Source organism: Somniosus microcephalus, chromosome 8, assembly GCF_052327205.1.
Source record: "Somniosus microcephalus isolate GS21.2 chromosome 8, FLI_Smic_1.0, whole genome shotgun sequence".
NCBI lineage: Eukaryota > Metazoa > Chordata > Chondrichthyes > Squaliformes > Somniosidae > Somniosus > Somniosus microcephalus.
This window is the reverse complement of record NC_140994.1, coordinates 9,969,539-9,997,072: the sequence shown is the minus strand read 5'-3', so window position 1 is coordinate 9,997,072 and position 27,534 is coordinate 9,969,539. Positions and strand designations below refer to the sequence as shown.

General features: G+C 46.7%; 2 protein-coding genes across 3 annotated transcripts in view; both read right to left on the bottom strand.

Annotated features, from left to right (window-relative positions):
- LOC147113301 (lactosylceramide alpha-2,3-sialyltransferase-like) overlaps positions 1-10,691 on the bottom strand; it is a 28,986-nt gene extending 18,295 nt beyond the window's left edge. Inside the window, exon 1 of the mRNA XM_085994210.1 lies at positions 9,818-10,691. The gene's annotated coding sequence lies outside the window, so the exon portion shown is untranslated. The remainder of the gene's footprint in view (positions 1-9,817) is intronic.
- Positions 10,692-14,270: 3,579 nt separating this feature from the next.
- The window catches only part of cox15 (cytochrome c oxidase assembly factor COX15), a 31,476-nt gene continuing 18,212 nt past the window's right edge, over positions 14,271-27,534 (bottom strand). For both annotated transcript variants that reach the window (XM_085994209.1, XM_085994208.1), the window contains exons 5-9: positions 26,852-27,019; positions 22,709-22,790; positions 21,867-22,021; positions 20,340-20,453; positions 14,271-15,299 (exon numbers count right to left, since the gene is read on the bottom strand). In XM_085994209.1, coding sequence (XP_085850335.1) covers positions 15,168-15,299; positions 20,340-20,453; positions 21,867-22,021; positions 22,709-22,790; positions 26,852-27,019 — 651 coding nt within the window. In that variant the 3' untranslated portion in view covers positions 14,271-15,167. The remainder of the gene's footprint in view (positions 15,300-20,339; positions 20,454-21,866; positions 22,022-22,708; positions 22,791-26,851; positions 27,020-27,534) is intronic.

Below are 27,534 nucleotides of genomic sequence, written 5' to 3'. Positions count from 1 at the left end.
CAAAGGGATATAGACAGGCTAAGTGAGTGGGCAAACATTTGGTAGATGGAGTATAATGTGGGAAAGTGCGAGGTTATCCACTTTGGCAGGAAAAATAAAAAAGCAAATTATTATTTAAATGGAGAGAGATTACAAAATGCTACAGTTCAGAGGGACCTGGGGGTCCTTGTGCATGAAATACAAAAAGTTAGCATGCAGGTACTGCAAGTAATCAAAAAGGCAAATGGAATGTTGGCCTTTATTTCAAGGGGGTTGGAGTATAAAAGCAGGGAAGTCCTGCTACAACTGTACAGGGTGTTGGTGAGACCACACCTGGAGAACTGCGTACAGTTTTGGTCTCCTTATTTAAGGAAGGATATACTTGCATTGGAGGCAGTTCAGAGACGATTCACACGGTTAATTCCTGAGATGAGGGGGTTGACTTATGAAGAAAGGTTGAGCAGGTTATATTTAGAAGAATGAGAGGTGGTCTTATAAGATACTGAGGGGGCTCAACAAGGTAAATGCAGAGAGGATGTTTCCCCTCGTGGGGAAATCTAGAAGTTGGGTGCATAGTTTCAGAATAAAGGGTGGCCCTTTTAGAACTGAGATGAGGAGGAATTTCTTCTCTCAGAGGCGTGTAAATCTGTGGAATTCTCTGCCCCAGAGAGCCGTGGAGGCTGGGTCATTAAATACATTTAAGATGGGGATAGACAGATTTTTGCAAGATAAGGGAGTGAAGGGTTATGGGGAGCAGGCAGTGAAGTGGCTTTGAGCCCGAGATCAGCCATGATCTTATTGAATGGCGGAGCAGGCTCGAGGGGCCAAGTGGCCTATTCCTGCTCCTATTTCTTATGTTCTTGTGTTCAGAAGGCTGTAAAGTACCTAATAGAAAGATGAGGTGCTGTTCCTCGAGCTTATGTTGAACTTCATTGGAACAGTGTAAGAGGACGGAGAGATCAGAGTGGGAGTGGAGGAGAGAATTAAAGTGACAGGCGACCGGAAGCTCGGGGTCACGCTTGCGGACTGAACGGAGGTGTTCCGCAAAGCGGTCACCCAATCTGCGTTTGGTCTCCCCAATGTAGAGGAGACCGCATCATGAGCAGCGAATACAGTATACTAAAGTCTTGTTACTGCTGATTCTGGGAGGCCAAAACAAGGAACAGACCTTGCTCTGTGACAATCATTCCCAAAGGACATTAACAGTGCAGCCCAAGGTATAAAGTGCATCGACCAAATGTACAGTATTATCGGGACTCAATGAACGCTTCTTATGGGAAAAACAAACATTTGCATTCTTTGGTTTACAGGAGAGGTGATGAATGATCAAATATATCGAGTGCAGGGTTTGGTTTCAGAGTCTGTCATTGGGTGCTTTTTACTACCGGTGAGCTTATTCCTTGACCTTCGGTTTCCAGGGTGGAGTTACCTTCAGTGGCACTGGGCATGAGCTGTGAGCACTCATCGATCGATCAAAGGTCAGAAGTGGGGATGTTCGCTGATGATTGTACACTGTTCAGCACCATTTGAGACTCGTCAGATACTAACGCAGTCCGTGTCCATATGCAGCAAGACCTGGACAACATTCAGACTTGGGCTGACAAGTGGCAAGTAACATTCGCACCACACAAGTGCCAGGCAATGACCATCCCCAACAAGCGAGACTCTAACCATCTCCCCTTGACATTCAATGGCATTACCATCGCTGAATCCCCCACTATCAACATCCTGGGGGTTACCATTGATCAGAAACTGAACTGGACCAGCCATATAAATACTGTGGCTACAAGAGCATGCCAGAGGCTGGGAATTCTGTGGCGAGTGTCTCACCTCCTGACTCCCCAAAGCCTTTCCACCATCTACAAGGCACAAGTCAGGAGTGTGATGGAATACTCTCCACTTGCCTGGATGAGTGCAGCTCCAACAACACTCAAGAAGCTCGACACCATTCAGGATAAAGCAGCCCACTTGATTGGCACTCCATCCACCACCTTCAACATTCACTCCCTCCACCACCGGCGCACTGTGGCTGCAGTGTGTACCATCTACAAGATGCACTGCAGCAACTCGCCAAAGCTCCTTCAACAGCACCTTCCAAACCCGCGACCTCTACCACTTAGAAGGACATGGGCAGCAGACCCATGGGAACATCACCACCCACAAGTTCCCCTCCAAGCCACACACCATCCTGACTTGGACCTGTATCGCTGTTCCTTCACTGTCGCTGGGCCAAAATCCTGGAACTCCCTTCCTAACAGCATTGTGGGTGTACCTACACCATATGGACTGCAGCGGTTCAAGGCAGCGGCTCACCACCATCTTCTCAAGGGCAATTAGGGATGGGCACTAAATGCAGGCCTAGCCAGCCAGCGACGCCCACATCCCATCAATGAATAATTTTTTTTTTTTTTAAATGCTGTCTTGATGTCAAAGGCATTCACTCTCACCTCACCTCTAGAATTCAGCTCTTCTGTCCATGTTTGGACCAAGGCTGTAATGGGGTCTGGAGCTGAGTGACCCTGGCGGAACCCAAACTGAGTTTTTTGATGTCACGTGGAGTGAATCGAATTGGCTGAAGACTGGCTTCTGTGATGATGGGGACCTCAGGAGGAGGCCGAGATGGATCATCCACTCGGCACTTCTGGCTTAAGATGGTTGCAAATGCTTCAGCCTTGTCATTTGCACTCACGTGCTGGGCTCTGCCATCATTGAAGATGGGGATGTTCATGGAACCTCCTCCTCCCGTCAGTTGTTTAATTGTCCACCACCATTCACGACTGGATGTGGCAGGACTGCAGAGCTTTGATCTGATCTGTTGGTTGTGGGATCGCTTAGCCCTGTCTATAGCATGCTGCTTCTGCTGCATACATGTAGTCCTGTGTTGCAGCATCCCCAGGTTGTCGTCTCATTTTTAGGTACACCTGGTGCTGCTCCTGGCATGCTCTTCTACACTCCTTATTGAACCAGGGTTGGTCCCCTGGCTTGATGGTAATGGTAGCGTGAGGGATATGCCGGGCTATGAGGTTACAGATTGTGATGGAATAGAATTCTGCTGCTGCTGATGGCCCACGGCACCTCATGAATGCCCAGTTTTGAGCTGTTAGATCTGTTCTGAATCTATCCCATTTAGCACGGTGGTAGTGTCACACAACACGATGGAGGGTGTCCTCAGTGTGAAGATTGACTTCCTTTCCACGAGGGCTGTGCGGTGGTCACTGCTACCAATACTGTCATGGACAGATGCATCTGTGACAGGTAGATTGGTGAGGACGAGGTCAAGTAAGTTTTTCCCTCGTGTTGGTTCTCTCACCACCTGCCGCAGGCCCAATCTGGCAGCTATGTCCTTCAGGACTCAGCCAGCTCGGTCAGTAGTGGTGCTACCGAGCCACTCTTGGTGATGGACATTGAAGTCCCCCACCCAGAGTGCATTCTGTGCCCTTGGTATCCTCAGTGCTTCTTCCAAGTGGTGTTCAACATGGAGGAGTACTGATTCATCAGCTGAGGGAGGGCAGTAGGTGATAATTAGCAGGAGGTTTCCTTGCCCATGCTTGACCTGAAGCCATGAGACTTTGTGAGGTCCGGAGTCAATGCTGAGGACTCCCAGGGCCACTCCTTCCTGACTGTATACCACTGTGCTTCCTCCTGTGATGGGTCTGTCCTGCCGGTGGGACAGGACATACCCAGGAATGGTGATGGAGGAGTTTGGGACGTTGGCTGAAAGGTATGATTCTGTGAGTACGACTATGTCAGGCTGTTGCTTGACTAGTCTGTGGGACAGCTCTTGTCTGAGACAGTGACCTCTAGTTTTCGACTCTCCAGCCAGGAGAAACAACCTCTTGGCATAGTCCGACAGTCCCTGTACTGTTGTTGCATTCTCCCCTTACATTTCTGCTCTTTTCTCTGCATTTTCTGTAGTGATTAGAGCAAAGCGCTGATGTCCGCCCACTCCGCCAGTACATCCCCAGTGCGCTTTCTCTCATCAATGCTGTGAGCCAGCCTGGCTCCCCGCGCCCCCCGATAAACCCCCCAGTCTTGGAACCTCTGTATTGTTACATATAACTGGGACTCGAAGGAGAAAGGCTCATCTAAGCTCATCCATCCAGGAAGACTGTACAGTCCCTCCCATCACTGTATCCAATTTGTCTGTTAAATGATCCCATGGATTTCTCCCCCCACTAGCCTATCCCAAGCTCCTCTCCAAGTGCTGACCAGTCTTTTGAGAAAGGAAAGAACTTTCTCTATTAGACAAACAGAAGTGTTGTTTTCATTGGCACAAGATCTAGAGGGGCGATGAGGAGACATTTTTTCACTCGGGGAGTTGTCGGGTTCTGGAACGCTCAGTCTGAAAAGGTGGTGGAAGCTGATTTCATAAATAATTTTAAAAGGGAGTTGGACAGGATGAGGAACTTACAGGGTTACGGACAAAAAGCGGGCATGTGGGTCTAAGCACGACTGATCTTTCAAAGAGCCGGCACAGGCAAGACGGGCCGAATGGCCTCCTCCTGTGATGTAAGTTTCTATGATTCTCTGAACTTGTATTTCTATAGCGCCTTTCACGACCTCAGGATGTTCCAAAGTGCTTTACAGCCGATGAGGTACTTTTTGAAGTACCATTGGCGGCCGTGCCTTCAGCTGCCTAGATCCTCAGCTCTGGAATTCCCTCCCTAAACCTCTTCGCCTCTCTCTCCTCCTTTAAGACGCTCCTTAAAACCTACCTCTTTGACCAAGCTTTTGGTTATCTGCCCTAACATCTCCTTACGTGGCTCGGTGTCAGATTTTGTTTTGATAATCGCTCCTGTGAAGCGCCTTGGGACGGTTTACTACGTTAAAGGCGCTATATAAATGCTTGTTATTGAAGTAGTCACTGTTGTAATGTAGGGAACGTGTGAAGTAAAGTAACTGAAAGCATTTAAAGTCAATAATCATTCACCTTAATTACATAAGAACATAAGAAATAGGAGCAGGAGTCGGCCAATCGGCCCCTCGAGCCTGCTCCGCCATTCAATAAGATCATGGCTGATCTGATCCTAACCGCCAATCCACTATCACAGAACCATCTCCTGAATCTAACAGAATTAGACACACGAAATAGGAGCAGGATCAGGCTACACGGCCCCTGGGCCCGCTCCGCTACCCACAGGGCCATGTCCGATCCGAACCTAGACTCATGTCCAAATTCCTGCCTGCTCCCCGTAACCCTTAATTCCCTTTACTTCTAGGAAACTGTCTATTTCTGTTTTAAATTTATGTAATGATGTAGCTTCGACAGCTTTTTGGGGCAGCATATTCCATGGACCTACCACCCTCTGAGTGCATTTTGGAAAGTTGAAAAGAGATCATTAAGAGTTATACAAAAGTTTTGGAAAAGTATTGAGAAAGGTTAACCTGAAGCACCAAGACTGATGAGAAATTTGCACTCTTCAACTTTGAAAGATGGTGACTGAGAGGTGACCTCGTCCAGGTTATGACTGTAAATGGTATAGAAAGGGTAAATGTAATACACAGCTTCAGAGTAAACTGACAGTGGGATAAGTGGCCACAAATTCAAACTAGCAAAAGGCCACTTTAACACTGATATCAGGAAATTCTTCAGACAAGGAATGATCAGTGCTTGGAATGTACTTCTAGATACAATGGAGGCAGTTGGGATCGTGCTGTGCTTGGAGGGATTTCGGAATGGCCTTTCTCAGTTGTATGATAGAGTGTAACAGGTACATTTTTGACATAAAGAAAGAAAGACCTGCATTTATATAGCGCCTTTCACGACCACCGGACATCCCAAATCACTTTACAGCCAGTGAAATACTTTTTTGAAGTGTAGTCACTGTTGCAATATAGGAAATGTGGCAGCCAATTTGCGCACAGCAAGCTCCCACAAACAGCAATGTGATAATGACCAGGTCAAATGTTTTTTGTGATGTTGATTGAGGGGTAAATGTTGGCCCCAGGACACCAGGGAGAACTCCCCTGCTCTTCTTCAAAATAGTGGCCGTGGGATCTTTTACGTCCGCCTGAGAGGGCAGACGGGGCCTCGATTTAACGTCTCATCTGAAAGACGGCATCTCCGACAGCGCAGCACTCCCTCAGTACTGCACTGGAGTGTCAACCTGGATTATGGGCTTAAGTCCCTGGTGTGAGACTTGAACCCATGACCTTCTGACTCCGAGGCGTACTCTAACATACAAGTATGTGCAAAGTTCCAGAGATACACCTTAGTACAGGTTTACCGTTGAGCAAGATGCAGAATAGATGGGGTTTATGTAACCCTATTGACCGCAACTCCTTAACAAGCGGGATTTGTAGAAACAAGTCCCGTCTAAACAAGCAAGTGTCCAGGAGGAGAAATGCATGGGGATTGATAAATAGCAAATCAGTGGGGATTACAAGATCGCTCTGAACTCACAGCCTTCACATTCAGGACACCATCTATTGCTACAGCTGGACAAATAACACGGGACATCTGGCAGAAAATCAGAAATGTCTTTTCTCTTTGGAGATGCTGACAGGCCTGCACGATATGCTCCGGTTTCCTCCCACAATCCAAAGATGTGCGGGTTAGGTTGATTGGCTATGATAAATTGACCCTTAGTATTAGGGGGATTAAATACGTGGGGTTACGGGGATCGGGTGGGATATGTGTCGGTGCAGGCTCGATGGGCCGAAATGGCCTCTATCTGCACTGTGAGGTTTCTGTGATTCTGTGATATTCCCAGCACTGTCTGTATTGATACATCAAAAAAGAAAGACTTGCATTTCTACAGCGCCTTTCACGACCTCAGGACGTCCCAAAGAGCTTTACAGCTGATGAAGTACTTTTTGAAGTGTAGTCACTGTTGTAATGTAGGAAATGTGGCAGCCAATTTGCGCACAGCAAGCTCCCACAAACAGCAATGTGATAATGACCAGATCATCTGTTTTTTAGTGATGTTGATTGAGGAATAAATATTGGCCCCAGGACACCGAGGAGAACGCCCCTGTTCTTCTTCGAAATAGTGCCGTGGGATCTTTTATGTCCACCCAACAGAGCAGACGGGGCCTCGGTTTACCATCTCATCTGGAAGACAGCCCCTCCAACAGTGCAGCACTCCCTCAGTACTGCACTGGAGTGTCAGCCTGGATCAGGTATTGTTTAGCATTAACACGTAGCTGCCTGCTAGCTAGCTCACCTGGCTAGGGTACAGTGTGATCCTAGACTAGCAACCCAGAAATTATGTGTTCACCAATAAACGTTATGAAATTGCATTCAATAAATCTGATAATTTGTGGGATGGTACTAGGAAAGCTGTCAAATGTTTAGAAATACCCAACTGGTTCACTAAGGGTTAGATTATGAGGAGAGATTACATAAACTAGGCTTGTATTCTCTGGAATATAGGTTAAGGGGTGATTTGATTGAGGTTTTGAAAGGAATTTGGTTTTGAAGTTCAACACAGATAAATGTGAGGTATTACATATTGGTAGGAAGAATAGGGAGGCCACTTATCACTTGGAGGGTGCGAGTCTGGGTGGGGTAGAGGAACAAAGGTTAGCAAGGCCATTAAAAAAGCAAACCAATCCCTAGGGTTTATTTCTAGAGGGATAGAATTGAAAAGTAGGGAAGTTACACTAAACCTGTATCGAACCTTGGTTAGACCACACTTGGAGTACTGCGTACAGTTCTGGTCGCCATATTATAAAAAGGATATAGAGGCACTGGAGAGGGTGCAGAGAAGATTTACAAGGATGATACCAGAAATGCGAGGGTATACATATCAGGAAAAGATGAACAGGCTGGGTCTCTTTTCTCTTGAAAAAAGAAGGGTGACCTAATAGAGGTTTTTAAAATCATGAAAGGTTTTGATAGAGTGGATACAGAGAGAATGTTTCCACTTGTGGGGAAGAGCATAACTAGCGACCATCAATATAAGATAGTCACCAAGAAATCCAATAGGGAATTCAGAAGAAACTCCTTTACCCAGAGAGTGGTGAGAATGTGGAACTCGCTGCCACAGAGAGTGATTGAAGCGAATAGTATAGATACATTTAAGGGGAGGCTAGACAAGCGTATGAGGGAGAAGGGAATAGAGGGTTATGCTGATAGATTTAGATGAGGAAAGACGGGAGGAGGCTCGAGTGGAGCATAAACGCCGGCATGGACTGGTTGGGCCGAATGGCCTGTTTCTGTGCCGTATATCCGATGAATTGATAGGGTAGATAGAAACGTTTTCGGCTGGTGGGAGTGTCTAGGACAAGGGGACATAACCTTAAAATCAGAGCCAGGCCATTCAGGAGAGAAGTCAGGAAACATTTCTTCACACAAAGGGTGGTCGAAGTGTGGAACTCTCTCCCACAAAGAGCAATTGATGCCAGCTTAATTAATAATTTTAAATCTGAGATCGATAGATTTTTGCTAGACAAGGGTATTAAGTAGTACGGAGCCAAGGCGGGTGGATGGAGTTAGGACACAGCTCAGCCAGGATCTAATTGAATGGCGGAACAGGCTCGAGGTACTGAATGGCCTCCTCCTGTTCCTGTGTTCCTAATGTCCTTCAGGGAAGGGAACCTGTCATCCTCACCCTCTGTGCCGGTCCCGCGCAGCCTAGGACCGGCTTTTTCAATGTTAAGTTTCGCACAGTGATGGAACACTCTCCACTTGACTGGACGAGTGCAGCTCCAACAACACTCAAGAAGCTCGACACCATCCAGGACAAAGCAGCCCACTTGATTGGCACCCCATCCACCACCTTAAACATTCACTCCCTCCACCACCGGCGCACTGTGGCTGCAGTGTGTACCATCTACAAGATGCACTGCAGTAACTCGCCAAGGCTTCTTCGGCAGCACCTCCCAAACCCGCAACCTCTTCCACCTAGAAGAACAAGGGCAGCAGGCGCATGGGAACACCACCACCTCCAAGTTCCCCTCCAAGTCACACACCATCCTGACTTGGAAATATATCGGCCGTTCCTTCATCGTCGCTGGGTCAAAATCCTGGAACTCCCTCCCTAACAGCACTGTGGGAGCACCTTCACCACACGGACTGCAGCGGTTCAAGAAGGCGGCTCATCACCACCTTCTCAAGGGCAATTAGGGATGGGCAATAAATGCCGGCCTTGCCAGCGATGCCCACACCCTATGAACAAATAAAAAAAACATGCGCGAAACTGTGAATGGGCCGCGCACCCCCCCCAAAAAAAATAAGAGGCAGCATTGCTCCAGTCCCACTCTGTGTTGACTCTTAATGCCCTCAGGGCGAGTAAGGACGGGCAATAAATGCCGGCATCGCCAGTTTCACCCGCAGCCCAAAAAAACTGTAAAAAGATGAAAATTCAGGTGAGGCAGCATGAGGGCATTCAGAGCCTAACCACAACAAACAAGTTCAAAATGCACAATATTTCTAAAGAGAGACAGCAAGTTAAGAAGGGTAGTTATACAGTATCTATTGGACCTGCCAAGCTCCGAGGCTTTTTTTTCCTGCCACAGAACTGTGGTTGAGTTGGCTGCAGAAATTTGGCCGGCGGTGTTGCAGAACTTCAAGGGGACCGACTGCACCGAACCGGGCGACTGACTGCATTCGCTGTGGTGCAGGAGAGGTCCTTAAATAAAGTGGCTGAGTAACGCACCGGCTGTCGTGCTGTCAGTCCGGGATGTCTCGGGTGAGCCGACATCTCTCTCACCTCAATAACTAACTTCACCCACCCCAAATAAAACACGCATCATAAAAGATAGAGAAAATCATATCGCCCAGAAATTCCCCAAACACTCGCGCATTACTTTGACCTGCAGTCACTTGTTTATATGGTCGCGCTCACAAATATGATGTAGACAAACACTGGGGTCCGAACCAGGAACAGCTCACCTTGCTGCTGACTCGATTGTCCCAGGCTGGAGAGAGCGCCTTTTCCACTTAATTAGATCTGCAGTTCTTGCAGATACATATGTAATTCTTTTTAAACTGCGCCCTTTAACGAAAGAGTCCCAAGCTTGTCTGATCTTAGGAGGTTTGGTGTCAAATTTTGATTTATGACACTCCTGTGAAACGCCTTGGAACGTTTTACTGCGTTAAAGGCGCTGTATAAATACAAGTGGTTGTTGTTGTTGCGTTGTCACAGATGATCTCATTTTCGTGCTAGGCGCAGTGCTCCGTCTGTCCTGATTATATTTGTTGTAGTTTTTTTTTAATGAATAATTTAATGGCTGCGCGTTAGCCTGTTCTGAAATGATGCCGGGATTGCTGTCTTGTTGACTCCTCGGTGTCCTGCTGTGTGTCCACCATTCCCATTGTATTATCCCGCTTGTGGCTCCACTCCTGAGGCAGCCTGGGTTTGTAATCGATCTGTGCTGTTGAGTTTCCTCTCAGCACCCTTTCCCTTCAGTGAATCATTTACAGTTTTGTCCGTTTCTGTGGCAACAAACGTTCGATCAGCAGTCAAATATTAATCCCCCCAAATCTCCAGCTTCGTTTGTATTTTTCTGCTTTACTTTCTCAGAAGTTTCTGGTTTCAAAGTGTTATCTTTTCCTCACATGATTTGGTCATAAGCTGTACTGCCGACGAAGATCACAAGATAAATAGGAATGAGGAAAGCCATTCAGCCCCTCTAGATCATGGCTGATCTGCGACCTAATTCCATATCCCTTAATAGCTTTGGTTAACAAAAATTGTTTGTGGAAGAGAGTTACAAACTTCTACCACCCTTTGTGTGTAGAAGTGTTTCCTAATTTCACTCCTGCAAGGTCTGGCTCTCATTTTTAGATTATGCCCCCTGGTCCTGGAATCCCCAACTAGCAGAAATAGTTTTTCTATCTGCCCAATCTGTTTCCCTTAATATCTTGAAAACTTCGATCAGATCACCCCTTCACCGTCTAAATTCCAGGGAATACAGCCCTTGTTTGTATAATCTCGCCTCGTATTCAGTTCCCTATCAGACGCTGCGTATTACGGGCCGCCGATCCAATACCATTTTGTGCCACTGCCTGAAACAAATTTTGTGTGAAGGAGCTTCCCGACTTCACCTCCCAAATTTGCCTTACCCTGGTCTGACCCTGTCTCGTGTTTTCTTAGCTTGCAGTAGTGTTCCAGATTGAACATGCCTCTATTGTTCAATCTATTGCATTGCGCAGGTGCCCTCAGTCACCTCACAACATGGCAGTTTTCTTCGGACTTTCCCGTAACTCAATCATCTGACAGTAATGATTGGAATAGTGGCTCCTTGCTGCACCTCCTCTGGGCCCTTGACAGCTGATGTCTTGGTGTGCAGAAACAGATTCAACATGCAGTCTGACCAGGATACAATGCAAAACCCTCCGACTCACATTCGTTCAACATTCTATTTAATTTCTGAACTGCTCCTCTCTCCAGTAACTGAACATATTGAGTGTGGAGTCCACTAGCAACTTTACATTGCATCTCTCGCTCACCTTTACCATTAGCTGGTATCGTGCTATTTGCAGTGCATAATCCCAGATTAAATCGCCCCACTTGCATTTTGCAAGAGGCAATGTATCATTGAACTTGCTCTCTTGCACATACTTTATCTGATATGGTGCGTTATGGTCTGATATGTTCTGCCACGTGCAAGGACCCACAGGTAAACTTTGGAATGACAAAAACAAGCACGGGTAAATCAGACAACTAGCAACTCAAAACAATGTATTCCATTCATTTCTTTTTTCTATAAGTTTTAATGATGAGAACAAAGTCCTGTTGCTTCACTGATTTAACAGTTTTTGCTTTCAATAAAACACAAGAGTGTAAAAGCATAAAAACTTATACATAGGGCACAGCTTCGGAACGTTAACTTAACCAACGTTCCTTGTAATTTATTTTTGGGTGCGTGGGCCCTTTAACTGGCTGCACGGCCCGTTCAATTTTTGCACATGTGCGGTTATTTCCATTGTAAAGCCGATGAATAGCCTGGCGAGACCTCCGGACAGCTGCGCGGAACATTGCTCTTTACCTTGCCTTAGATTTATTTCCATTTCCAAAAGGATCAACTACGTACACTTCTCCCAGCGGTGTATTAATTTCCTCTCCTTCACCCTATCTTTCCACAGCCATATGTATTCTGATGGACTTCCTCCTGTGTTATTATAGAACCATTCTTTCTATCCCGTCATTTGAAAATGAATGGGGTCATCACAACCAGAACTGGTGGTGCACAAACTGAAGATTTGTAACTCGGGAATTTGCACCGAAAGCAAAAAAAAACTATTACATCAACAAAGCAACAGGACTTTGTTCTCATAATTAAAACTAAAAAAATGCTGAATGGAATAACTACACGGTGTACAGATTCTGCTTACCGAAGGAAGGATATACTTGCCTTAGAGGCGGTGCAACGAAGATTCACGAGATTGATTCCTGGGATGAGAGGGCTGTCCTATGAGGAGAGATTGTGTAGATTGGGCCTATACTCTCTGGAGTTTAGAAGAATGAGGTGATCTCATTGAAACTTATTACATTTTTAAGAGGGATTGACAGGGTAGATGCTGAGAGGCTGTTTCCCCTGGCTGGGGAGTCTAGAACCAGGGGTCATAGTCTCAGGATAAGGGGTCGGCCATTTAGGACTGAGATGAGGAGGAATTTCTTCACTCAGAGGGTGGTGAATCTTTGGAATTCTCTACCCCAGAGGGCTGTGGATGCTCAGTCGTTGAGTATATTCAAGGCTGAGATCGATAGATTTTTGGACTCTAGGGGAATCAAGGGATATGGGGATCGGGTGGGAAAGTGGAGTTGAGGTCGATGATCAGCCATGATCTCATTGAATGGCGGAGCAGGCTCGAGGGGCCGCCTGCTCCTAATTCTTATGTAATGTTGTAGATAGAAGTGGGGTGATGCACAAGTGGGTTTTCCCCTCCGTGAGCAATGGGGACCTCGATCACCTTTGCCACTGCAGCAAAATAGATGGAGATGCTAAATTCTGAAAGGTGGGTGGCGAGATAGTGGCAGCTTAAGTTGGAGCATGTGGCATTAATCTAATAATCAGTCCAATGTGTGCAATGTACAGAATCTCTGATAATGAAGAAGTAACTATTTTTAGAAAAAGGACTAAAGTGAAATAATGAACTGAATTTGTTTAAAATGGAGTGGAGAAACTGAGGGACAGGCTGGGGTTGTTTTCCTTGGAGCAGAGAAGGCTGAGGGGGGACCTGATTGAGGTGTACAAAATTATGAGGGGCATAGATAGGGTAGATAGAAAGGAACTTTTCCCCTTAGTAGAGGAGTCAATAACCAGGGGGCATAGTTTCAAGATAAGGGGCAGGAGGTTTAGAGGGGATTTGAGGAAAAACTTTTTCACCCAGAGGGTGGTTGGAATCTGGAACTCACTGCCTGAAAGGGTGATAGAGGCAGGAACCCTCACAACATTCAAGAAGCATTTAGATGAGCACTTGAAACACCATAGCATACAAGGCTACGGACCAAATGCTGGAAAATGGGATTAGGATAGGGCTTGATGGCCGGCGTGGACACGATGGGCTGAAGTGCCTCTTTCTGTGCTGTATAACTCTATGACCTTGATGTGCAGACAGGTCATTAAAGGCAAAGCAGAATCCTTGAACGTAGAAGCACAGAAGACAAAAGCAGGGAGATAATGCTGAACTTGTACAAGACCTTAATTGGGGTGCAGTTGGCGTCGTACTTCTTTCGTATGGTAGTAGCAAAACAAATCAAATGTCCGTATCAGTCGGATATCCAGGCCAAAGCTTCCGGTATAACAGCGTGGATATCTTGTAGGCTGCCTGCGAATGTCTTCTGAGGACAGTGCACAATGATGTATTCCTGGGCCCGAGTAGGAGCCCCACAGTCGCATGATGGGGAGGCTTTAATCTTCCATCTATGGAGAAGCTGGCAGCATCGATCATGACCAGTACTGCGGACAGTTTTGTGCATCCCCATTAAAGGAAGGATATAAAAGCAATGGGAAAAGGTGCAGGACTGGGATGTTACCAGGGATGGGAGCAGTGGGGTATTACCAGAGATGAGGAAGTCATCGTTTTGAACAAAGTACAGAAGGTAGGGCTTTATTCCCCACTGGAGCCGAGAAGGTTACAGGGGAACGAGGCAACTAAGGGTATTTAAGATTGAGCAGGGCTCAGAGTGAATACAGAGAGTTCTGACGAAGGGTCATCGACCAGAAATGTTAACTCGGTTTCTCTCTCCACAGAATGCTGCCCTGACCTGCTGAGTGTTTCCAGCATTTTCTGTTTTTACTTCAGATTTCCAGCATCCGCAGTATTTTGCTTTTGTAGATGCGGAGAGGCTGGTTCTAGTGGTCAGGAGAAAACAAGAAAAAACAAGTGTAAACCAAAGAACGGTATTCTCCCAGAACATATTTAGGAAAAAAAGATTTAATTTAAAACAACTAATAATTGCTTTTGAAATGTTAAGTAAATCACAATATACAAGAAATGTCTGAAAGCAGCATTGGCATCATTGGTCTCTGGTCACGTTCCAGTTGATTAATCCTTAAATTATTGTTGGGATTCAGTAAAATGTGGCGTGATATTTTCCTCTTGAACTGCACAACACCCAACAGTGCTGAAGTAGGGTTGTGGTCAGAGATAATTTCTAGTTGCACAATGATGGGGTGTAGTACTGTGGTGGGCGCAGTGGAGCAATTTGAAGGGATTTATTGAAAGCATCAATATTAAAGCATATTGGCTTGTGATTGCAATGTACTGGTACAATACACTGAATAACACCCAGTGACACCAACTATAACATGACCTGTGTCAAAATTAACATTACTTGCATCAGCAGCATCGACCCACAGAATTTCTGGTCTAACCATGTGGTACACATGCAGGGGTCCGTCAACAGTTTGAAACAGAAAAGAATATACAGCATCAAGTCACATTTAAATGTTTTCTCTCTCTCTCTTTCTACTCCTCCCAGCTGCCCTGCCTTTTGGGTGGGGGGAGAAATGCAGCGACATCCATCTGGAAGAAATCGGAGCACAATGACCAGCCCCACAATCAGACCAATGCTGCGTGTATATAAAGATCTCAAATCAGATACCGACTCCTCTCCCCAATATTCAAGTGCAGAGTACATAGTTTAATCAATCAATCACTGTTGGCATCGAAAACAAACTGTAGAAATCAAAGTGCGCAATGTTCGAGTAGGAATTTCCGTCGGATCCTGTCCCGGGATCTCTGGAGGCTGTTGCATGTGCTGGAAGGGAACAGGCTCAGTGCGTCTCTCACTTCACTTTGGGAGCCTGCGGAGCTCGTGGATCAGCCAGAGCGCCAAACTGAGCAGCACCAGGGATCCTGACTGGTGTGTGGCTGCCAGGGGAGTGGGGACGTAGAGCAGCAGGGTGCTGATGCCCAGCCCAGCCTAAAACACAACCAAAAAGTCAGTGCAATACAATTTCAGAATGTAAAGCCACACACACACACCATCAGTTACGTTTCCCCTCGATTTCCCCCCATCCCCGCCCCCACCTTCTGTACCCAGCGAGTTTTGCCTGAAGGGCACAATAGCTCATGCCTGTGCCAGCCCATTGCCCACACCTGTTCAGTGTCCAGGCTGCAGTTCATTGGATAATGAGTAGAAATTCTTGCCGATCTCCCACTTCCCCTCCCAACCCACAGGCGCCGAGGCCAATTGGAGCCCCACATCGCTGCTCATGGGGAAACCAGCAAGGCCAGGGACGGAACCTGCAATCCCAATACCGGGTACGGTAGCATAGTAGTTATGTTATTGCCAATGACCACGGCAGCTGGGGAATTTAAATTAATTTAGTTAAATACATCTGGAATAAAAAGCTAATATCAGTAATGGTGTCATAAAAAGAACCCTATCTGGTTCACTAATGTCCTTCAGGGAAGGAAATCTGCCGTCCTTACCCGGTCTGGCCTGTGTGTGACTCCAGACCCACGGCAATGTGGTTGACTCTTAATTGCCCTCTGAAATGGCCCAGCAAGCCACTCAGTTGTCAAGGTGGCTCATCTCAAGGGCAATTAGGGATGGGCAATAAATGCTGGCCTTGCCAGCAACTCCCACATCCAGTGAATGAATGTTTACTACCCAGAGCCATTTCTGAAACTAAATTTTTTAACATATTATGCGTCTACTGGTTAAGAGTGCACAGGCAGAGAGGAACTGGGTGACCGCCAGACAGAGTAAAAGAACTAGGAAGGTAGTGCAGGAGTCCCCTGGGTCCATCTCCCTCTCCATCAGATTTTCCGTTTTGGATATTGATGGGGGAGATGGTTTCTCAGGGGAATGCAGCAAGAGCCAAGTCCGTGGCCCTACGAGTGGCTTAGCTGCACAGGAGGGGAGGAAAAAGAGTGGGAGAGCAATAGTGATAGGGGATTCTATCGTAAGGGGAACAAATAGACGTTTCTGTGGCCGCAGACGTGACTCCAAGACGGTAAGTTGCCTCGCTGGTGCCAGGGTCAAGGATGTCACTGAGCGGCTGCAGGACATTCTGAAGGGGGAGGGTGAACAGCCAGAGGTCGCGGTCCATATCGGTACCAATGACATCGGTAGAAAGAGGGACGAGGTCCTGCAAGCAGAATATAGGGAGCTAGGAAATAAATTAAAAAGCAGGACCTCAAAGGTAGTAATCTCAGGATTACTCCCAGTGCCACGTGCTAGCGAGAGCAGAAATAGGAGAATAGACCAGATGAATGCGTGGCTGAAGAGATGGTGTAGGAGGGAGGGATTTAAATTCCTGAGGCATTGGGACTGATTCTGGGGAAGGTGGGACCTGTGCAAGCTGGACGGGTTACACCTCGGCAGAACCGGGACCAATATCCTCGCAGGGGGGGTTTGCTAGTGCTGTTGGGAAGGATTTAAACTAGTTTGTCAGGGGGCTGGGAACCTAAGTGTGGGCCCAGAACAGAGAGAAACAAAGCTGGAAGTGCAAGTTAGAAAAGTAGTCAGCAAAACTAGTAGGGAGCAGAAACAAGGGCCAACAGTAAAGAGGGTCAAAGTGCAGAAAAATATTAAACAGGCAAAGTTGAAGGCACTTTATCTAAATGCATGTAGCATTTGCAACAAGGTGGATGAATTAATGGCACTAATAGAAGTAAATGGGTATGATGTAATTGCCATTACAGAGACATGGTTGCAGGGTAACCAAAGCTGGGAACTGAATGTTCCAGGCTACTCAACATTTAGGAAGGACAGACAAAAAGGAAAAGGAGGTGGCGTAGCACTGTTAATAAGGGATGAGATCAGTACAGTAGAGAAAAAAGATATTGGCTCGGCAGATCGTGATGTAGAACTGGAATTAGTTTGGGTAGAGCTAAGAAACAGCAAAGGGCAGAAAACATTGGTGGGAGTTGTGTATAGGCCACCAAACAGCAATGGTCATGTAGGGCACAGTATCAATCAAGAGATTAGAAGTGCATGTAACAAGGGCAATACGGTAATCATGGGGGACTTTAATCTACATATTGACTGGGCAAATCAAATCCCCACTAATGGTGTGGAGGACGAATTCTTGGAATGCATGCGAGATGGTTTCCTGGATCAGTATGTGGAGGAACAAATCAGGGAACAGGCTATACTGGATCTGGTACTGTGTAATGAGAAAGGGCTAATCAATAATCTTGTGGTAAAGGGGCCTTTAGGGACAAGTGACCATAATATGATTGAATTTTACATTAAGTTTGAGAGTGATGTAGTCCAATCTGAAACTAAGGTCTTCAATCTAAACAGAGGAAACTACAAGGGTATGAGGGACAAGTTGGCCATGGTAGATTGGGAGACTACACTAAAAGGTATGAAGGTGGACATACAATGGCTAACATTCAAGGAAATAATGCATAATTTGCAACAAACATATATTCCTCTAGGGCATAAAAACCCAAAAGGAAAAGTGATCCAACCATGGCTAACAAAAGAAATTAAAGCCAGTATTAAGTCAAAGGAGGAAGCTTATAAAGTTGCCAGAAAAAGCAGTCAGCCTGAGGATTGGGATCTTTTTAGAAATCAGCAAAGGGGGTCCAAGAAATTGATAAAGAAAGGGAAAATGGAATATGAGCACAAACTGGTGAAAAATATAAAAACGGATTGTAAAAGTTTCTATAGGTATATGAAAAGGAAAAGACTGGCGAAGGTAAAGGTAGGTCCTTTACAGTCAGAGACAGGAGAATTTATAATGGGGAATGAGGAAATGGCAGAGAAATTAAATAAATACTTTGTTTCTGTCTTCACGGAGGAAGACACAAAAAACCTCCCAGAAATACGAGAAAACTAAGGGTGTGGCGAGAATGGGGAAATTAAAGAAATTATTAGTAAAAAAACAGTACGAGCAAAATTAATGGGACTAAAAGTCGATAAATCCCAAGGACCGGATGACCTACATCCTAGGGTTTTGAAAGAGGTGGCCATTGGGATAGTGGACGCATTGGTTGTCACCTTCCAGAATTCTATAGATTCTGGAACGGTTCCTGCAGATTGGAGGATAGCAAATGTAACCCCGCTATTTAAGAAAGGAGGGAGAGAGAAAACGTGGAACTACAGGCCTGTTAGCCTCACATCAGTAGTTGGGAAAATGCTGGAATCTATTATAAAGGATGCAATAACTGGGCACTTAGAAACTAATAGTAAGATTGGGCAAAGTCAACATGGATTTATGAAAGGGAAATCCTGTTTGACAAACCTATTGGAGTTCTTTGAGGATGTAACTAGTGGAGTAGACAAAGGGGAACTGGTAGAGGTGGTGTATTTGGGTTTTCAGAAGGCCTTCGATAAGGTCCCACACAAGAGGTTGGTGAACAAAATTAGGGCACATGGAATTGGGGGTAATACACTAGCATGGATTGAGAATTGGTTAACAGACAGAAAACAAAGAGTAGGGATAAACAGGTCTTTTTCAGGATGGCAGGCTGTGACTAGTGGGGTACCGCAAGGACTGGTACTTGGGCCCCAGCTATTCACAATCTATATCAATGATTTGGATGAGGGGACTAAATGTAACATTTCCAAATTTGCTGATGATACAAAGCTAGGTGGCAGTTGTGAAGAGGCTTCAAGGGGATTTTAACAGGCTCAGTGAGTGAGTGAGTGAGAACATGGCAGATGGAATATAATGTGGGTAAATGTAAAGTTATCCACTTCGGTAGAAAAAACAGAAAGGCAGAGTATTTCCTAAATGGTGAAAGATTGGGGAATGCAGATGCTCAAAGGGACCTGGGTGTCCTTGTACATGAATCACTGAAAGTGAATGTACAGGTGCAGCAAGCCATTAGGAAGGCAAATGGTATGCTGGCCTTCATTATAAGAGGATTTGACTACAGGAGTAAAGAATTCTTACTCCAATTATATAGGGCCTTGGTGAGACCACACCTGGAGTACTGTGTACAATTTTGGTCTCCTTACCTAAGGAAGGATATACTTGCCATAGAGGGAGTGCAATGAAGGTTCACGAGATTGATTCCTGGGATGGCGAGACTGTCGTACGAGAATAGATTGAGTAAACTAGGCCTGTATTCTCTTGAATTCAGAAGAATGAGAGGGGATCTCATTGAAGCATACAAAATTATTACAGGGCTTGATAGGATGGATGTTGGGAGAATGTTTCCCTTGACTGGGGAGTCTAGAACCAGGGGCCACAGCCTCAAGATAAAGGGTAGGTCATTCAGGACTGAGATGAGAAGAAATTTCTTCACACAGAGGGTGGTGAATCTTTGGAATTCTCTACCCCAGAGGGCTGTGGAGGCTCATTCATTGTTTTGAATATACCCAGAAGTCGATAGATTTCTGACTAGTAAGGGCATCAAGAGATATGGCGATAGGACCGGTGAATGGAGCTGAGGCAAAAGATCAGCCATGATCTCATTGAATGGCGGAGCAGGCTCGAACGGCCTACTCCTGCTCCTATTTCTTATGTTCTAACAATCCCTTTGGTGCTACCTCGGGACTTTCGCTTGGAGCTACGTAGGACTTACTTTAAGCATCACATGCTGGAATACGGTGACCTGCCTCGACCTTCTGAACCTTTGCTTCCACGCGCCCCCACACCAGTGAGTTCACTGGGTATAGTAGAGTAGTGGTTATGTTATTGGTACTAATAATCCAGAGATCGTAAGTTCAAATCCCACCAATGAGCACTTTGAATTCAGTTTAAAGATTCTGGAAATAAAAAGCTGGGATCAGTAAAAGTGACCATGAAGCTGCCGGATTGTTGTAAAAACCCAACTGGTTCACTAATCTCCTTACCCGGTCTGGCCTATATGTGACTCCAGTCCCACACCAAGGTGGTTGACTCTTAACTGCCCTCTGAAGTGGTCTAGCAAGCTCCTCAGTTGTATCAAACCAGAGCATCTAGGAATGGGCAATACAAACCTTGCTAGCGACACCCACATCCCGAGAATTAATTTTTAAAGAGTTAACCCTGAAGACGGCCACTGCCCCCGTTACCTGCATGTAAACCACGGCCAGCAGAGACGATATCGCCACCTTAGTCCTCCAGGGCATTGGCATCCTGCGGGAAATTGCGTAGAGGATGGTCACTGCTGTCACCGAGGCAACTCCCTGCCAACACACATCGGGAATTACAGGATTAGAAAAGGGGCAGAGCCGGAGGGGGAAGAACTATCCCGCCCTAGCCCAGTGACAGATTCAAACAAACAATCCACCGCAAATTATCACAGAGCAAAACTGCAAATCTGAAATACGGACACACAGCAGGACTGCGAGTGACTGAAGAGGAAAGACGGGATAATGTTTGGGGCGTGAACTCATCAGAAGTTGAGAAAGTCAGCGTGGGTTCCTGCTCCTCGCCACTGTTCAACGAACCTGTCCTGGAAAGAGCATGTGTGGAGGTCAGGTGTAGTATTCCAACACAAAACAAAACATGCAAGGTCCCAGAGGTTCACCTGCTCCCTTACACTCACTGCAAGAAGGAGCTGGAGGAAGAGGGGAAACGGGACGGGGGGGTCAATAGCTGAAAAGTCTGTGGTGCGGATCACACCTTACCCATCGACAAAGTTCCCCCTAAGCCGTGCGGGCAAGCAGCCGCGCATCAATCGGGAGGTCCCACGCAGGCCGCTCACCAGCTGTTGACGCTGGAGAAGATACCGCGTATGCACGGCCACGCAGCAAATTTAAAGGGACCATGCACAAATAAAATTAGAGGGAACATTGCCCAACGACCTGCAGCAGTTCCAACAGATATGCATTACTAAAAAGGGTTAATCTGCACCGTTTCATTTCATTGACATGTCCAGTGATTTCGTTTTTTTTTTTTTTATAAATATTGCAGTTCACTGCTGTCACGACGAGTTTAGTTTGAACATTCCCACTGGAGTGCGTGATAATTATGCACTATGTTGTGGAGCCGAGGCTCCCATTATCTCCATCCACCCCGTGTGTATTGCAAGACACATTTACAGAGCACCAATAGCAACAGAGGGCACTTGCTATGCTAGCTATACAAAGCCCTGGTTAGACCAACACCTGGAGCACTGGGAGCGGTTCTGGGCACCACACCTTAGGAAGGATATATTGGCCTTGGAGGGAGTGCAGCGTAGGTTTACCAGAATGATACCCGGACCCCAAGGGTTAAATTATGACGAGAGATTACACAAATTAGGGTCGTATTCCCTAGAATTTAGACGGTTAAGGGGTGATCTGATCGAAGTTTTCAAGATATTAAGGGGAACAGATTGGGTAGGTAGAGAGAACCTATTTCCGCTGGTTGGGAAGTCTAGGACCAGGGGGCAGAGTCTAAAAACTAGAGCCAGACCTTTCAGGAGTGAAATTAGGAATGTGAGTCCATCGGTTACCTGTGAAGTCGGAGGTTGGGCGATTACGGAAAGAGTCAGTTCGTGCTGCCCTATTAGCACCCACGTTGCCGTGTAATAATTCCACAATTTAACTGGGTGGGAGTGAATCATAACGGAAGAATTTGGCGCCAATCTTACACTTCAGTTTGAAAATACTTACCAGGACTCTGTGGTCGAACTGAACAGTGGTCGGGTTCTCAAAGAAGTTTCGGAGAGCAGGGGAAAAGGCCAAAAGGTCGTCAGGCACCCAACGCTCTCCCATCTTGGGGAAGGAGTTGTAGACAAGCCCAGCATCCAGCCCGGCAACAAAAGCACCTGCAGAAAGATCGAAGAGAAAACACAAATCGCATCTTGCTGTACTGCCCCAAAAGACAAGGCTCCCTATACACTCGGGGTTTCATTCCCTCAGCATTATTTTCAGAGTCAAAATTAACAAGGTAGTGGCCGTGTTAAAACAGGAGGAAATGTTGCTGGTCTCAACACTGACTTCCGACCGGAACCGTCTCCCTAATTCCCCAAGTTATATCCCAGTAAAACAGATTATCTGATCATTATCACATTGCTGTTTGTGGGAGCTTCTGTGTGCAAATTGGCTGCCGTGTTTCCTACATTACAACAGTGACTACACTTTAAAAAAAAAAGGTACTTAATTGGCTACAAAGCGCTTTGGGACACCCGGTAGCCGTGAAAGGCGCTGTGTAAATGTAAGTCTTTCTTTAGTAATTGCCTTTTATTTAGGAGCTCTTTGACTCCCCCCTTTCTCCTTCCAATGACTTTTTGCATTCTGACTGAAATGTGCCCCTTGCGTAGTATATTGACTCTTTTCCCATTTAAAACCCATCAGTTGCCATTTCCAGACGTTCACCCTCCACTCTGATTCAGTCACAGATTCAAATGATGGTGGCCCTTCGGCCTCTTTTATCTCATCCGACCAGAGCACCAACCCGACCCATGTGTTTTTATCGTTCAACCAGCTGCCTGGACAGACAGCCCATTCATTACCTGAGAGTGCAGTAACAAACACCAGGCCCCCGGTCCCAAGAGCAAATCTCCTCAACAGCATCATCTGATGGGTATTGGGCATCTAAAGTAAGAGAGAACTTTAATTAAAGGCAAAACAAGTTTACTTCAAAGTTTATCGAGAGTAGATGCGCACCTGACAGCAACATTTTTTGTTTAAATCTAAATTCGCCCTGTAATTCAGCAGTCTCAGTCTCACTCAGAGAGGCCACGACTACTGCACGGGAAGCAGAAATGTCACTGCTGAAGTAGAGGCCGCTCATCTAAGATTGGGACAGTGTAGAGGGAGCTTTACTCTGTATCTAACCCGTGCTGTACCTGCCCTGGGAGTGTTTGATGGGACAGTGTAGAGGGAGCTTTACTCTGTATCTAACCCGTGCTGTACCTACCCTGGGAGTGTTTGATGGGACAGTGTAGAGGGAGCTTTACTCTGTATCTAACCCGTGCTGTACCTACCCTGGGAGTGTTTGATGGGACAGTGTAGTGGGAGCGTTACTCTGTATCTAACCCGTGCTGTACCTGCCCTGGGAGTGTTTGATGGGACAGTGTAGAGGGAGCTTTACTCTGTATCTAACCCGTGCTGTACCTGCCCTGGGAGTGTTTGATGGGACAGTGTAGAGGGAGCTTTACTCTGTATCTATCCCGTGCTGTACCTGCCCTGGGAGTGTTTGATGGGATAGTCTAGAGGGAGCTTTACTCTGTATCTAACCCATGCTGTACTTGTCCTGGGAGTGTTTGATGGGACAGTGTAGAGGGAGCTTTACTCTGTATCTAACCCATGCTGTACCTGTCCTGGGAGTGTTTGATGGGACAGTGTAGAGGGAGCTTTACTCTGTATCTAACCCATGCTGTACCTGTCCTGGGAGTGTTTGATGGGACAGTGTAGAGGGAACTTTACTCTGTATCTAACCCGTGCTGTACCTGCCCTGGGAGTGTTTGATGGGACAGTGTAGAGGGAGCGTTACTCTGTATCTAACCCGTGCTGTACCTGCCCTGGGAGTGTTTGATGGGACAGTGTAGAGGGAGCTTTACTCTGTATCTAACCCGTGCTGTACCTGCCCTCTGAGTGTTTGATGGGACAGTGTAGAGGGAGCTTTACTCTGTAAAGGTCAAGGGTGGGACCAACAAGCAAAGGGAACCTTGGATGACAAGGGATATACAAAAATGCATTAGAAATAAAAGGGGGGCTTTTGGCAGTTACAAAAGACTAAAGACAGAAGAAGCCCTAGAGGAGTATAAAAAGTGCAGGGGCATACTTAAAAAAGAAATTAGGAGGGCGAGGAGGGGCCATGAAATAACACTGGCGAGCAAAATAAAGGAAAATCCTAAGATGTTTTATAAGTATATTAAGGGCAAGAGGATAACCAGGGAAAGGGTAGGGCCCATTAGGGACCAAAGTGGCAATCTGTGTGTAGAGCCAGAGGATGTAGGCGGGGTTTTAAATGAATTTTTTGCATCTGTGTTCACTATGGAGAAAGACGATGCAGACATAGAAATCGGGCAAGGGGACTGTGACATACTTGAACATATTAGCATCGAGAGGGAGGAGGTGCTAGCGGTTTTAGCGGGCCAAAAAGTGGATAAATCCCCAGGCCCGGACGAGATGTATCCCAGGCTGCTGTGGGAGGCAAGGGAGGAGATTGCAGGGGCTCTGACACTAATTTTCAGAACCTCTCTGGCCACAGGGGATGTACCAGAGGACTGGAGAACAGCTAACGTAGTACCATTATTCAAGAAGGGTAGCAGGGATAAACCAGGGAATTACAGGCCAGTGAGTCTAACATCTGTGCTGGGGAAATTATTGGAAAAAATTCTGAGGGACAAAATTAATCTCCACTTGGAGAGGCAAGGATTAATCGGGGATAGTCAGCATGGCTTTGTCAAGGGTAAATCATGTCTAACAAATCTGATCGAATTTTTCGAGGGGGTGACTAGTGGGGTGGATGAGGGAAATGCTGTGGATGTGGTTTACATGGACTTCAGTAAAGCTTTTGACAAAGTCCTGCATAGGAGACTGGTCAAGAAGGTAAGAGCCCATGGGATCCAGGGTGCCTTGGCGCGTTGGATCCTAAACTGGCTGAGTGGCAGGAGGCAGAGGGTGATGGTCGAAGGTTGCTTTTGTGACTGGAAGCCTGTGTCCAGTGGGGTACCTCAGGGATCGGTGCTGGGTCCCTTATTGTTTGTGATCTACATAAATGATTTGGATGAGAATGTAAAAGGTATGATCAGTAAGTTCGCAGATGACACGAAAATTGGTGGGGTGGTAAATTGCGAGGAGGAAAGCCTCCGGCTGCAGGACGATATAAACGGGTTGGTCAGATGGGCGGAAAAGTGGCAAATGGAATTTAACCCTGAAAAGTGCGAGGTGATGCATTTTGGACGGACAAATAAGGCAAGGGAATACACAATGAGTGGTAGGACCCTAGGAAGTACAGAGGGACCTTGGTGTACATGTACATAGATCCCTGAAGGCAGCGGAGCAGGTAGATAAGGTGGTTAAAAAGGCATATGGGATACTTGCCTTCATTAGCCGAGGCATAGAATATAAGAGCAGGGAGGTTATGATGGAGCTGTACAAAACGCTGGTGAGGCCACAGCTGGAGTACTGTGTGCAGTTCTGGTCGCCTCACTATAGGAAGGATGTGATTGCTTTGGAGAGGGTGCAGAGAAGATTCACCAGGATGTTACCTGGGATGGAGCGCCTCAGCTATGAAGAGAGGCTGGACAGGCTGGAGTTGTTTTCCTTGGAGCAGAGAAGGCTGAGGGGGGACCTGATTGAGGTGTACAAAATAATGAGGGGCATAGATAGGGTAGATAAAGAGGAACTTTTCCCCTTAGTGGGGGGGTCAATAACAAGGGGGCATAGATTCAGGGTAAGGGGCAGGAGATTTAGAGGGGATTTGAGGAGGAACTTTTTCACCCAGAGGGTGGTTGGAATGTGGAACTCAATGCCTGAAAGGGTGGTGGAGGCAGGAACCCTCACAACATTCAAGAAGCATTTGGATGAGCACTTGAAATGCCATTGCATACAAGGCTATGGACCAAATGCTGGAAAATGGGATTAGACTGGACAGGGATGGTTGGGCGGCGCAGACACGATGGGCCGAAGGGCCTCTTTCTGTGCTGTAAAACTCTATGACTCTGTATCTAACCCGTGCTGTACCTGCCCTGGGAGTGTTTGATGGGACAGTGTAGAGGGAGCTTTACTCTGTATCTAACCCGTGCTGTACCTGCCCTGGGAGTGTTTGATGGGACAGTGTAGAGGGAGCTTTACTCTGTATCTAACCCGTGCTGTACCTGCCCTGGGAGTGTTTGATGGGATAGTCTAGAGGGAGCGTTACTCTGTATCTAACCCGTGCTGTACCTGCCCTGGGAGTGTTTGATGGGACAGTGTAGAGGGAGCTTTACTCTGTATCTAACCCGTGCTGTACCTGCCCTGGGAGTGTTTGATGGGACAGTGTAGAGGGAGCTTTACTCTGTATCTAACCCGTGCTGTACCTGCCCTCGGAGTGTTTGATGGGACAGTGTAGAGGGAGCTTTACTCTGTATCTAACCCGTGCTGTACCCGCCCTGGGAGTGTGCCAGTGCAGCTTACAGGATCACTCTTTGCCAATCAGCCACATAAATGCCGTGGCTGCTGTAGCAGGTCAGAGGCTGGGTATTCTGCGGCGAGTGTCTCACCTCCTGACTCCCCAAAGCCTTTCCGCCACCTACAAGGCACAAGTCAGGAGTGTGATGGAATTCGCTCCACTTGCCTGGATGAGTGCAGCCCCAACAATACTCAAGAAGCTCGACACCATCCAGGACAAAGCAGCCTGCTTGATTGGCATCAAAATCCTGGAACTCCCTCCCTAACTGCACTGTGGGAGCACCTTCACCATCGGACTGCAGCGGTTCAAGAAGGTGGCTCACCACCACCATCTCAAGGGGCAATTAGGGGATGGGGATAAATTCCGGCCTTGCCAGCGACGCCCACATCCCAAGAATAAATTAAAAAAGATATCCATGGCTCTGCTCGCCTACTCAACAAAGCATTGTTCTTGACTTTTCTTTTAATTAAAAAATTTTAACTTTAAAAGAAATGATCCGGGGTAGTGGGGGGAGTTGCAGGTGGGGAAGCGGTACCTTGTTCGGGGGCAGGAGCAGGGACAGGCCTGTCCACAGGCTGGCACAGTACAGCAGCAGTGCAGATCCAAGGTGCGCAGCCAGGCGATACTGGCTGACCCGGGGGATGTCGTGCGAATCCTTCTTCTCCTGCAAACCGCTCTTCACCATATACCAGCCCAGCAAACCCTGAGGAGAAACAACAAGGGCAGGTGATAAACCCCCAAGAGCGCTCAGCACTGAAGGTGAAAACATTTTTATAGGACTAGAAGCAGAAAGATGCTGTCGACGCACAGCAGGTCTGTCAGCATTCGGAATGAGAGGAGAGGGTAATGTTTCGGGTGCAGAACAGAGCTCTGATAAATTTTAATGTGTATATTTTCTGTTTGGATGCTGAGCAACTTGATGTGCAGTTTTCTGTTTTCATTTCAGATTTCCATGAAGGTTTTCTTGCAGTGTCTGCACTGTGTAAGGGCTCATTCATACATCAAATAAATCCATTTATCCCCTTGGGTTCACAGACGTTCTGATTGGACGGGACAGTTTGGTTTCTTTCCTGTGCTCCCCAAGTTTCTGAAATAGTCAGGACCAATGTTTCCTTTGAGCTGCGCGGCGCTCTGGAGGGCCGCGCAGACGGCTCACCAGCTTTTAAATGCAAAACCGCACATGCACCGATTTTTAAATGGGCCGCACTGCCCCCCAAA